The sequence below is a fragment of the Rhinatrema bivittatum genome, chromosome 7 (assembly GCF_901001135.1).
Source record: "Rhinatrema bivittatum chromosome 7, aRhiBiv1.1, whole genome shotgun sequence".
Taxonomy (NCBI): Eukaryota; Metazoa; Chordata; class Amphibia; order Gymnophiona; family Rhinatrematidae; genus Rhinatrema; species Rhinatrema bivittatum.
Window position 1 is genome coordinate 133,477,821 of NC_042621.1, and position 13,423 is coordinate 133,491,243.

At 42.3% G+C, this 13,423-nt stretch overlaps 1 protein-coding gene across 2 annotated transcripts in view; it reads right to left on the reverse strand.

Annotated features, from left to right (window-relative positions):
• The window catches only part of HELLS (helicase, lymphoid specific), a 330,133-nt gene that overhangs the window by 157,321 nt on the left and 159,389 nt on the right, over positions 1 to 13,423 (reverse strand). For both annotated transcript variants that reach the window (XM_029609169.1, XM_029609168.1), the window contains exon 9: positions 6,798 to 6,980. In XM_029609169.1, the coding sequence (XP_029465029.1) occupies positions 6,798 to 6,980 (183 nt within the window). The remainder of the gene's footprint in view (positions 1 to 6,797; positions 6,981 to 13,423) is intronic.

A 13,423-nucleotide genomic window follows, 5' to 3' on the forward strand; every position in this document is an offset into this window, starting at 1 on the left:
GATGAAGAGCAAAGTGATTACAAAAATAAATGTCCAGACAGCAAGGGTAGAAAAAAGCATTTTATATTCAGTTTAGTGAATGGACTGTGACAGCTCTTGATATCTTATTTTGCATAATGCACGAGGAAATGTATTTCTGTTTCTCTTTTTCTTGTGTTGCATGGCATGCAGAGTATGGCTTCTTGGTATTTCCAGTTCAGTTTTTGAATGAAGGCTTATGGCACCAGGATTCCTGTCCTGATTTCGACTGAGTTGGAAGTCTAAAGGAGCAGGAGGAAACTGCTGGGTCAAAATGAAAATTAAAGCTCCCAGCTTGTGGTTTTTTTATGTTGTGTTCAGGGTGAGGGCGCACTTTTTCCACTAAGCCATAGGTGCCAAATGGCCAGGCTACAGCTCTGATTTGCAATATTATTTACATGGGGAAGTGTTAAAAAAAAAAAGCTTTTTTAAACTTAGGATTTTAAGGCGATTAAATTTTTTATTGTAAAAGATGATTTAAAAACAATTATGCACACATTTATTTTATCTATTTTGGATTATTGCAATGCACTTTATATTGGTTTTTCCAAAACTCTGCCTAAAAGTCCTTCAGCTATTGATAAATGCAGCAGCTAGAGTAGAGGTGGGTAGCCCCTTGTCTGATCACACTTCTCCTATTTTAAAAGCAATAAAGGGGAGAGTTGGAGAGGTGTAGGATTGGCACCTGTGGAATGGTTGCCTGTGGAGTCACAAATTAAAATGTAAAATTACTAACTTATCACGCTCTACAAGAAGGCCCATTGTATGTTAGAAATTTATTAAAACCATACTGCCTGACAAGGACATTGTATTCAGAAAACCAGCTATTGCTGGTGACTCTTTCAGCCAAAGCAACCCGGTTACAAGAGACCAGACGTCATACTTTCACTTTTGCCACCTTTTGCTCTGGCATGCTCTCCTGCTGGAGTTGCATAAAAATCACAGATTACAGATGCTTTAGGAAAGCATTAAGACATACTTTTTAGGCTTGCTTTTAATTGACATGTTTTATGTTTTTATTTTTTAGTGTTTAATTATTTTAATTGTATCATTTGTATTTATTGTATTTGATACTGTTGTAATCCGCTTCGAACAAACATTTTTTGGTAATGACAATAGAAACTGCAATTTTTTTTCAACCCAGATACTTCCCAGTAGAGAGTAGATTAACTAGAGAGTCTACTTTTCCTACAGCACTATCAGAAACCACTTGCTTGTCTAAACAGTAATGCGTGGTGAAAGTGTGTATAGAGGATCATGGTGCTTTGCAGATGTCCTCAAGTGAAACATTTTGCAGGTTTGCTACTGATGCTGCCATCGCTTGTACCTGATGAGCTCCTACTCAACCGCAAAGTTGCATTTGTGCTACATTATAGCAATGTTTGATGCAATTCATTTGCCAATTTGCCATAGTGTGTTTGGTGACTCGTCACCAAGTCAGTTAATATCGTAGAAAACAGTGTGGTGAAGTTTTCCGTAACTGTTCCTTTTTGCTTTTGTAATCTAACACTCTCTTGCATTCTAACATATGTACTGCTATTCTCCCTTATTAGCTTGAGGTTCTGGACAGAACATAGGGAGAACGATGGTCTGGTTGAGGTGAAATGACGCTACCACTTTGGGTAAGAATTTGCAGTTTGTCATTAAAAAATTGATGCTAAGATGAATAGTGCACCAGTGCCTGTAGCTCACTTGCAGGCAGATTTTCAAAGCAAAACAGCTCCATGCACGCTTATGTGGGTTGTGCAAGAGTAATACGAATTTCAAGAAGCCGGGAAGTATGCACATACATACCTGTGCGCGCATGAAGAATAAGGAGGCAGAAAAGGGGCGGGAATTGGCATTGTGGGGTGGAGCCAAGACGCACGTGTGTAACCCTTGAATTTTGCAAGGTTGACCATGGCAACGCGAGCCAAGTTACGCAGGTAACTTTACTGATGGTCCTGATGAGGTGCAAGTCGAGAGAGAGAAACAGAGAGAGACAGATTGGCTTTTTAAAAGTCTATCTGAAACTCTCTAGATATCCCATTAAGAGGGGCACTTTCAACTCAGGATGGGTTTTGGGTGGGGGTCAGTGTTACAAGGGTCTACAGACCCTTGTCCCCTAGGCAGACCAGTGTAACACCACCCAAAACCTACCCTGTGTTGAAAGTGCCCCTTTTAATGGGATATCTAGAGAGTTTCAGATAGAGAGAGACAGATTGGCTTTTTAAAAGTCTATCTGAAACTCTCTAGATATCCCATTAAGAGGGGCACTTTCAACACAGGGTAGGTTTTGGGTGGTGTTAACTGGTCTGCCTAGGGGGCAAGGGTCTGTAGACCCTTGTAACACTGACCCCCACCCAAAACCCACCCTGAGTTGAAAGTGCCCATCTTACATGGGATATAGATATAGAGAGACAGAGACAGACAGACAGAGGTCCTTTAAAAGAAGTGCTCGCTTTCTCTCAGCCAATCTCGTGTGAGTATGCGCGTAAAGGTTCCAACATATACGCGGTAAGGATATTTTAAATGGCATGCAAATATAAAATAGAGCGTATTTTTGCTTGTGTCCTAAAATGTGTGTTTATGAGTGCATGTGCACACCTTTAAAAATGTACTTATGCGGCAAGCCAAGGTACTGCTACCAAGAAAAGCACTTTCCATGTGAGGAATTTAAGTGGTGTGGATGCCATGGGTTCGAAAGGAGGCTACATGAGCTACTGGAGGACAGGATTCAAGTCCCAGTGTGCAACCAGCTGAGTGATTGGTGGACAAATTTTCCATAGTCCTTTCATGAATCAGGTTATCAGTGGATGCATAGCTACGGAATTATTGTTGATTCAGATATGATTGGCCGCAATGGTATTGAGGTAAAGTCTTACCGAAGATGCTGCTAAACCATCAGAAGATAAATGGTGCTAGCATAACAGTAATGATTTATGATTGCATGATTGGGGGTTCAAATCCCTAGTCTGACACCATAAAATAAAATGGCACCATTTGAATGCGTAATTGTGGCATGTCGAAGGTTTCTTGCTGCAAGAAGTACGTCTTCTATTTCTAAAGTCAGCTGTAGCTCTCCGATCATTTAGTTCAACATCCATGTAGTGAGATGAAGTGGTCCTGGAATGGGATATAAGAGCCAGCCTTTTTCTTGTATTAGAAGCGTTGGGCCGCTGCCAAGTGGTATTGGTGGGTGTGACGACAGCTGTATTAAATACGCATAACAAATCTATTGTGGCCATGTTTAGAGCAATCAATACCATGCAAGCCTGGTCCCTGATTACCGTCTGGATTGTCCTGATCAGTGGGAAGGGTGGAAAAGCAAAATGATCTAATTTGTTGTTTTTGTCAGATGCAAAGAAGTCCATCTTTAGGAGATTCCATTGTTGAAAAATTCAGAGGGCTGTGGAGTGTTTGACGGATCATTTGTGTGGAGTGAGCATTCTGCTAGGCATGTCCACCTGTGTGTTTTGTATGCTGGGTAGATACATTGCTTGTAGGGAGGGGCTTGATGGTCAAATGCCCACTGCCAAATTTGTGTTTCTAGGCACAAAACTCAAGTACTTGTGCTCCCTTGTTTGTTAACATAGAACATGGCAACTTGATTGTCTGTCTAGATCAGTATGCTTTTGCATTGAAGGATACATGTGAAGGTTTGAAGAGCATATTTGATTGTGCAAAATTCTAGTTGGTTGATGTGGAACAGACGCTCAGCTACAGACCATGCTCCTTGTGTTTGGTGAGAAAATATGTGGGCTCCCCAGTCAAGTGTGAATGCATTGTCATCAGTATTATCTGATAGGGTTTCGGCAAGAAATCCACTCCATCATCAAGTTGGGTGACCATAGCCAGCAGGACAGCTCTGCTTTCATATCTTGTGAGATAACTGTGTGGGGAAAGTGATTGCTTCCATTGAATCCATTGGGCTCCAAGTCCCCACTGCAAGTGGTGCATGTGTAGTAATGTGTGAGGCACAACATGTATTGCTGCTGCCATACACCCTAACACTACCAGAATTTGATGACATTGTCCATAAACTGCTGAACAGGGTGGACGTTAAGAGGTAAAGACTGAGAATTCTCTCTAAAGGGAGGTATGCCTTGGCTTTTTCTGTATTTAGTAATCAAATGGAGCAGCTGAGTTGGAGTCGTATGGAATTTCACAGGTTAAGCTCTTGGGTTCTGGGAGCCAGCAGGACTTTGTGCACTGACAAGAAGCAGAGATGAAGAGGTCCAGGCAAAGGTCAGGGCAGACGGCGAGAATAAGACTAAGTCCAAGCAATGGTCAAGAACTGAGACACTCCAGAAAAGGAAAACCAGACGGGGAACACAGGAAGATGGCAAGAGCGGACTCAAGACAGAAGCACAGAAAGACAAGGCAGGATCCATAGAACATGGCAAGGGAGACATAAACCATAGGACATGGCAGGCAAGGCAGGGGACGACAAGACACAGCAGAAAGCAGAACACTGCAACTAGCACCACGACGAGCATAGGAGGACCTGCTGCTGAGATGCCAATCAGCTGCCGAGTAGGACTTTAAACAAACCACTGGATAATGTCACTGGGGGGGTGCCATGGTTGCCTTCCCACACCATCTGCCAAAAGACTCGTAGCATCCCACACTCGTGCACCTACAGGACGCATGGGTCAGTGCCAAAGTCATGACGCTTGCAGGGCCCAGGCTACGATAAGGAGATGCAGACTATGGTGTGGCTGCTGTAGCCGGCGAGCCATTACATGTTGCCAAAGGATAGCAAATGTTGCTTATCTGTAACAGGTGTTCTCACAGGACAGCAGGATGTTAGTCCTCACATATGGGTGACATCATCAGGATGGAGCCCAATCACGGAAAACTTCTGTCAAAGTTTCCAAAACTCTGACTGGCCCCTACTGGGCATGCCCAGCATGGCACTAACCCTGCAGCCAGCAGGGGTCCCCCTTCAGTCTTATTTGAAAGCTACAAGCAGTGTCAAAAAATAAAACAAAACGTTACGAACCCAACACTGCGGGGCGGCAGGCGGGTTTCGTAAGGACTAACATCCTGTTGTCCTGTGAGAACACCTGTTACAGGTAAGCAACATTTGCTTTCTCACAGGGCAAGCAATTGATCCAGGATTTTCCCAGTTCTTCTTGAGGAGATCAAGAAGGACCTGATGAATAGGAATAGAGGTAATCACCTTGGGGGCATCCAGGAATTGGAGTAACTCCATCATCTGGTGCCTATCATCCTGTTCAGTCTGTAGTCGAAAAGGAACTAACTCAGACATTTCCTTTACAAAATTTATAAAGGAGAGGTCCTCTGGAGGAGAATGCTTTCTACTGTCAGTGGGAGAAGGAGGTGAAGGTAAGTCATTGGTGTCTGTTGAAGTATTATCACCCCAGGTGTCATAAGGATCAGCAGACTTCCCTTTAAGAAGTGAAGGGGTTTGGATACCTGAGGGTCCCGGTCTAGGCTCCGAAAAAAATCGGAGGAATCGCCGGGGGCACCGATGATGACATCGAATGCACCAGTGCAGACATCGAGGACATCGATGGATGACTCGGTGGCGCCGACTAACGTATCGGCACCGATGGATGAATCGATGGTGAGGGACTTATCGGTATCGATGGCGGGATGCGGAACAATGTTTCTCCTCCCGAAGATGCTGTCACCAGGGAGGGCATCAGAGTCATCGGAGACCCAGGATCCATCGGTGGAAAGGCAGCCATCAGCGCCTCCATTCTGGATAGCAGCGATGTCATCGCTGCCGGAATCGGGTCATTAATGTTAACCCCACAAACAATGAGAACCAAAATATCATCACATCCCACAAACATATATATAAACATAAAAAATGTTTATTAAGAATAATACATCCTAACTAGACACATGATACTACCTAACCAATCATCATTCAACCCCATTCATTCATTAAAAACATCAGTCAATGAGCAACATATAGGCAGTTATAAATGCAAGTATTTTCCTGAGGGTACACGTGTCACACTTATTTAAATCCAATGTTTACAAATCACCAAACGTGTATTGTTCATCTTATTTTATATGATTACATAGATGTAATCTATGTAATCATAGATTAATTTGATCCCTTATCAAAATAGATTAATTTGATCCCTTGATCAAAATTTGATCCCTTATACGCGACAGTGTCCTACTTGATCCCTTATACGCATGAGGACTACCATCCTGCTTGTCCTGTGAGAAATGGTGAAAGCTGTAAGTATAGCTGGGTTTAAAAAAAGATTTGGACAAGTGCCTGGAAGAAAAATCTATAAAACCATTAAGATGGACTTGGGGAAATCCACTGCTCATCCCTAGGACAAGCAGCATTGAATCTATCAACCTTCTGAGATCCTAGCAGGTACTTTTGACCTGGATTGACCACTGTTGGAAATAGCATACTGGGCTGGATGGGCCTTTGGTCTGACCCAATATGGCAAATCTTATGTTCTTATGATAATCTCTCTAACCTTGGAATAAATGTCACTCACCAGCACCTTTATTTCATTATCCCACAAACGGAAAGGTGAGCAAGATCTGGTACTTACAAATGAAGAAAGCATTTCTAATGTACTTTTATAGGTGCAATATTTAAGTCTCTGCACAAAATTTATATTCACAATACGTCAAATGTGAACTTAGTATCTTTTTTTTAGTATTCAGTTGTATATAAAAAGTGTGGCTAAACCTTTGCAGGATGACAAGTGAAGCTAGTGAGAGGATTAGAACATTAAGACAGGTGATTCTTCACAAATTACAGGAGAAGAACAGGGTCATGTACTCATTCTTACCTCTGGAGAAAATCTCTTGAATTCTGACACCCAGTTAGGAAGAGTAGATAGAGGGCCACACACAAAGAATGGCCCAAAAACACCCCTCTCCACCATTGCTGCTATAGTGGCAATGCACTGTACTGTCTTGCCTAAACCCATTTCATCAGCTAAGATGCCATTAATTCCATTTTCCCAAAGCATCTGTGGAGGCAAAGAAAAATGTTACCCAAAACTTAGCAGGCTTCATGACCAAAACCTTGATACATTTACTATGCAACCAAGATGACTGGACAGATGGCAGGTGCGAAGTCAACAGTAAGGTGGAAGTAGTTTGGACTGTTAACTCCTGAACATCTTACTACCTCAGATAAGATGCTAAAGCCTTGCTCTTGATGATTAAAAATACTGGATAGGCCAATTGGTCTTTATCTGCCATCATTTACTATGTTACTATTATCCTGTGTTTATTAATAGTATAGATGCAAGTTGCATGAAAACAAGTTAATTACAAAACTGGAGTTTCAGTTTACCTTGTCAATTCCTGTTCTATTAATTCTCCCACCAGCCTGGACACCAGGTTTTCACCTAAGAGCAAGGGTCAAGACCAATAGATTTTATCCAAGTACTTCATTCAAAATCTTAATCAGTACACATAACATGACCATAGTTGCCTGCTTCTACTCCCCAGACAAGTTATACCTTAGTTTTACACTGAATAATATTAAGACAGATCATTCGTGCACTTTAAAATATATCTGCAAAAAACAGTCAAGTATAATAGGAGGGTTGGTCCAGAATGTTGGGAATTAATAGAACTGTAATTGACAAGGTAAGTCAAAACTGTCTGGACTATGGAGACATACCAAGGCTGTACTTTACTGGGTGGAAAATTACATAGTCTGGATTATCTGTCTTCCAAATACAGCATCTGAACATACCCACTTGCCAATTCTATAATGGCTGGTGAAAGTATATGAAAATGACCAAGCTGTTGCTTTACAAACCTGTTCAACATAAACTTCTGGCTTATCTGCAAAAAAAAAAAAAAAAAATATCTGAACCTTTCCATAACCTAGGTGTGGTCAGGAAGCCACTGGATGCCTTGGGTTCAGAGACTTCAGGGTTCGTTGGGCTGGTCTCACGATATACCATGGGAGTTATTTGGAGAGTTACAGCCATGAGGTCTAGAAGTTTCAAAATGGACCATGCTGGTGCTGACCCTGAACTTTCTCTTGTGACCATGATGTCCTGGGTCTTGTTATTGGGGAGAAAGGCCTTGGCCCAATTTATATTTAGCAGAGGCCCCATGAATTCTAATTAAGGTGACAGGTTCAAATGGGACTTGGGGAAGTTTATTACAAACCCTCAATGCTGCAACATCTAAATGGTGGTCTGCACAGAATCATATCCACACTTGTTCCTTTCATTAGCTAAATGTCCAGGTAAAGAAACACATGTACCCTCCCAGACTCCAGAGATAGGCCATATTAATGGCAAGAGATTTGGTGAAGCAGCAGAGCTGTGCCTAAGTCAAAAGTCAGAACACTGTACTGAAGGTGTTGGACCACTATTACAAATCTGCAACACTTCTTGTAACCAAGTATAAGCCTTCAGATCCAGAGAATATAGCCAGACTCCTTGAGTTATAAAAAGGATAACATTGCCTAGGGATATCATCTTGACAGGAATAAGTATACATTCCGAAGGTAATGGGATGGGATGAATAGTAAAGTAAGATCCTCCCCCTCTATCCTGCAGTAGGACAGTGTCAACTACTCTAAACTGTAAGTGGAAGGAGACTTGAAATCCAAGTAGGGCCTGGCATATTGAGGACAAGGAATGTAGAGGTATTCTTAAAAGTCATAACCTGTAACCATCCTTAAGAAATCCAGAGAATCCAGCTATTCAAGGTTACAAGAGACCAACCAGACAAAACATTTATGCCAGTTTTAAACTGGGTAGCAGTGTGGGGCTTAGAATATCTGTCCTCCTGTTGGTAAGGTCGTATGTGCTGCTGGGATGAGAAAGCCCCAGGAAGCATTTCTCAAGCAGAAAAGGCTAATTCCTAAGGAAACTCAGGTGTTGGATGCACATTGAACATGAAGAGAGTCTGGAAAGTAGTCTAGTGGTCCTTAATGAGGTCCACAGTCCCATTCACCTCATCTTCAAAATGACTGTCACCTGAGCACAGCACATCTGCACACCTTTCCTATACATCCTCCCTGAAGCCATAAGTTTGCATGCATGTCAGGCATTTCAGATGCCCTCATTGCTGTTTCAAAATCATCATTGGATGAATGGACTTCTTATATACTTTCAAGCTGTTTTGCCTGGGAGCTGTAACAAGTTGGCTTTTCATGCTATGTCATGATTTTCAGTACCATTATGAAACCATCATGAAACGAACTTTCTGATCTATTAGTTAAAATTTGTAACCTATCATTAAAATCATCCATTGTACCTGAAGACTGGAGGGTGGCCAATGTAACCCCAATATTTAAAAAAGGCTCCAGGGGCGATCCGAGTAACTATAGACCAGTGAGCCTGACTTCAGTGCCGGGAAAAATAGTGGAAACTATTCTCAAGAACAAAATTGTAAAGCATATAGAAAGACATGATTTAATGGAACATAGTCAACATGGATTTACCCAAGGGAAGTCTTGCCTAACAAATCTGCTTCATTTTTTTTGAAGGGGTTAATAAACATATGGATAAAGGTGAACCACTAGATGTAGTGTATTTGGATTTTCAGAAGGCGTTTGACAAAGTCCCTCATGAGAGGCTTCTACGAAAACTAAAAAGTCATGGGATAGGAGGCGATGTCCTTTCGTGGATTACAAGCTGGTTAAAAGACAGGAAACAGAGAGTAGGATTAAATGGTCAATTTTCTCAGTGGAAAAGGGTAAACAGTGGAGTGCCTCAGGGATCTGTACTTGGACCAGTGCTTTTCAATATATATATATATATATATATATAAATGATCTGGAAAGAAATACGACCAGTGAGGTTATCAAATTTGCAGATGATACAAAATTATTCAGAGTAGTTAAATCACAAGCAGACTGTGATACATTACAGGAGGACCTTGCAAGACTGGAAGATTGGGCATCCAAATGGCAGATGAAATTTAATGTGGACAAGTGCAAGGTGTTGCATATAGGGAAAAATAACCCTTGCTGTAGTTACATGATGTTAGGTTCCATATTAGGAGCTACCACCCAGGAAAAAGATCTAGGCATCATACTGGATAATACTTTAAAATCGTCAGCTCAGTGTGCTGCAGCAGTCAAAAAAGCAAATAGAATGTTAGGAATTATTAGGAAGGGAATGCTTAATAGAACGGAAAATGTCATAATGCCTCTATATCGCTCCATGGTGAGACCACACCTTGAATACTGTGTACAATTCTGGTCGCCGCATCTCAAAAAAGATATAGTTGCGATGGAGAAGGTACGGAGAAGGGCAACCAAAATGATAAAGGGGATGGAACAGCTTCCCTATGAGGAAAGGCTGAAGAGGTTAGGGCTGTTCAGCTTGGAGAAGAGACGGCTGAGGGGGGATATGATAGAGGTCTTGAACGAGTAGATGTGACTCGGTTATTTACACTTTCGAATAATAGGACTAGGGGGCATTCCATGAAGTTAGCAAGTAGCACATTTAAGACTAATCGGAGAAAATTCTTTTTCACTCAACGCACAATAAAGCTCTGGAATTTATTGCCAGAGGATGTGGTTAGTGCAGTTAGTGTAGCTGGGTTCAAAAAAGGCTATTTATCAATTTTACTTCGGGAATAGCCACTGCTATTAATTGCATCAGTAGCATGGGATCTTCTTAGTGTTTGGGTAATTGCCAGGTTCTTGTGGCCTGGTTTTGGCCTCTGTTGGAAACAGGATGCTGGGCTTGATGGACCCTTGGTCTGACCCAGCATGGCAATTTCTTATGTTCTTATGAATCCTGGTTGATTCTTGCCCTTTCCCTCTTTTCATAGTGCCCATTAATCCAGTGTTCTCTTCATGTTCAATGTGCATCAAGCACCTGAGGTTCTAGTGTAGGTTCCTCAGGAATTAGCCTTTTCTGCTCTCCCTCTTGCTTTACACTAGGCTACATTGCCTTTTTGGTACATCAAGACATCTTTCAATTAATTTTTTGGAAGGCCCAACTCCAGTGCCACTTCTCCAACTGCACTCTAATACATTGCCTTTTCCACTGAAGTATTTTTTGTTTCATAATGATAGGCAAAGCTCTTGCTTCCTGTTCTTCCTTGTTGCATTTTAGTCCTTCCATGCCATCACTTTAAGCAGGAAAATTACTCCAGCAAGCTGAATATTCCCACAGCATTTTCTAAGCATTCAAAGAATAAACTTTCTATTGTATAGATGTGAATGCAGCACCTAAGGTTTGCCAACTCTTGGAAAGCAGAGCTTCTAAAACAATGATATTTAAACTTAGCTAATTTCCTTTTCTTTAGTCCTGCCAGACCAGTACAGGTGAGTGTGTTATGTCCCTCCTGCAGCAGATGACAGAGAAAAAAAAAGCTCAAAGCTGACTTCACTCTCTTTTAGGGGTCTGATGCATCCTGTAGATCTTTAGAACCCTAAATCAAAACTGAAACAACCAAAGGCATTTGTTTTCAATCCCAAATCACCACCATAACCAAACCTGGTGCAGCCAAAATACTTCATTCCATGGACTGTAACCCAGGAAGAGAATCCCTACACCAGAGCACAATTAGGCCAACTACCTTCAGAATCTGCAACAAAGTACTCGCTGTTAGTTTACGGCCTCTTGACTGATCCTTCAGCAGAGACTATTAAGAAACTGCTTTAGTCTGGATTCAAGCCGACATTTGTTATATGCTGTAAGACGATCCTCATATCCAACCCCTCAAGTTTGACATTTCTTGATTTGCCTACGCCATCACCTTTGAAGGTTTAGTCAAGTTGATAACATTTTCAAAGATTGGCTCCCGCCTGCTATTTGCACATGTGGTCTCAAGATTAAATACCCGCCTTGTGCCGGGTGGTGATCCCCGGAGTTCCTTTGACTATGGCTCTTCATTGATAGTAAAACTTGACACTGTGAGCTACACTTCAGATGTTTAGTGGCCACAGAACCCTCCAACTCTGACTTTTACACTTTGTCCTCTCAGAACGAAACATATGGAAAGTTTGGCCCCCCTTGATGCAGCCCTGATGTGAAACATGGCCCTGTTGGGTTCCTTATTTCACACTTTGATTGAATTCTTTTGTGCTTGGAACTTTGTACCACTGATGTGTATGGATTCACAAATAAGAATTCTTTGTTAGTATATATTGACAATATATTGTTTGCCACACATTTTCTATTATACAGTTTTCTGAACTTGCCAGATAGAGCATGTGATTGCTGCTGCTTCTCTGGGTGGGTTTTGGACTGGTCTGGCAGGACTAAAGGAAAGAAAATTAACAGGTAAATTTAAAAATGTTACCTTCCTTATTGTCCTTGCCAAACCAGACCTGATGCATGGAATGTACATAGGCTGCACCAAGACCAAGTGGGAGAAAGCTATAGCAGCTCTCAGGACTTCAGAGTCCAAGGCATAGTGACTCCCACCCTGCACACCCACACTGAGATGCTCAGAGCATGGTGACAGGACAAGACTGAAGGAATGGATCCCTCAAAGGAAATATTGCCTCCTTCGTAAACCAAACTCGCAGAGGCTCCAAGATCTAAATAAGTTCTGCTTTGTAGACTTCATTCACACCATCAAAGGCCATAACTCCACACAAAGTATCCTTGCTATACAGACTGATTCTGAAGTATGTAGATTGATTCTCTAAACAGCCAAGCTTGCAAAAGAGAATGGAAGGGATTTTCCAGAGAAGAATCCTCTGTCTAGGAAAAGTGGTGAAGGAGAACCCTAGAGAACCCTATTTGCACCCAAGGCCAGGGCAAAAGTATTTAGCGCCCTAGGCAACTTTCAGGTCATGCATCCCCCTACCCCAACTTACCTTTTGGCAGCAGCTCCAGCACAGTGCTCCCTCCTACCTGCAAAAGTAGCTCCAGCACAGTGCTCCCTTCTTTGGCAGTATTAACATTTGGAACACCCCCCCCCCCCCCCCATGCCTCAAACTAGCAAGATTTTGCTGCCCCTCGAATTTTGGTGCTCTAGGCAACCCACCTAGTTTGCCTAATGAAAGCACTGGCCCTGCTTGCACCCTTCAGAGTGCAGCCCGATCACACACAGGAGATCTGATGCTGAACATAGTTCTACCAGGATATCCAAACCCCTTGGGCTCTTGCTTTCTTTTATGGCTGGAAACTTGCTCTTCTTGGAGCTTCATCAGGCAGATATGAAATCCACTCACAGAGGTGCTCCACCTGATCCCTAGTAAGGAAAAGACCACCTCTACCATGCTTCACACTTCAGAGTCTCAAGAGTATTAAATCAAAACATTGGTCTGTACAATGACTGTTGGCCATGTGAGCTGCTGCTAAGTACTGCAGGGGAACTCCATCCCAAACCAAATCAGACAGACTCACCACAGGAATGGCTTCTAGATTCCTTCAGCTTGTTCACATCAATGCATTACATTGAAAGCCACCACCAGCCTGCTTTCTCCTAAACTAGAGGCCAGGATTTCTGGAGGGCTAGACCTGGATCT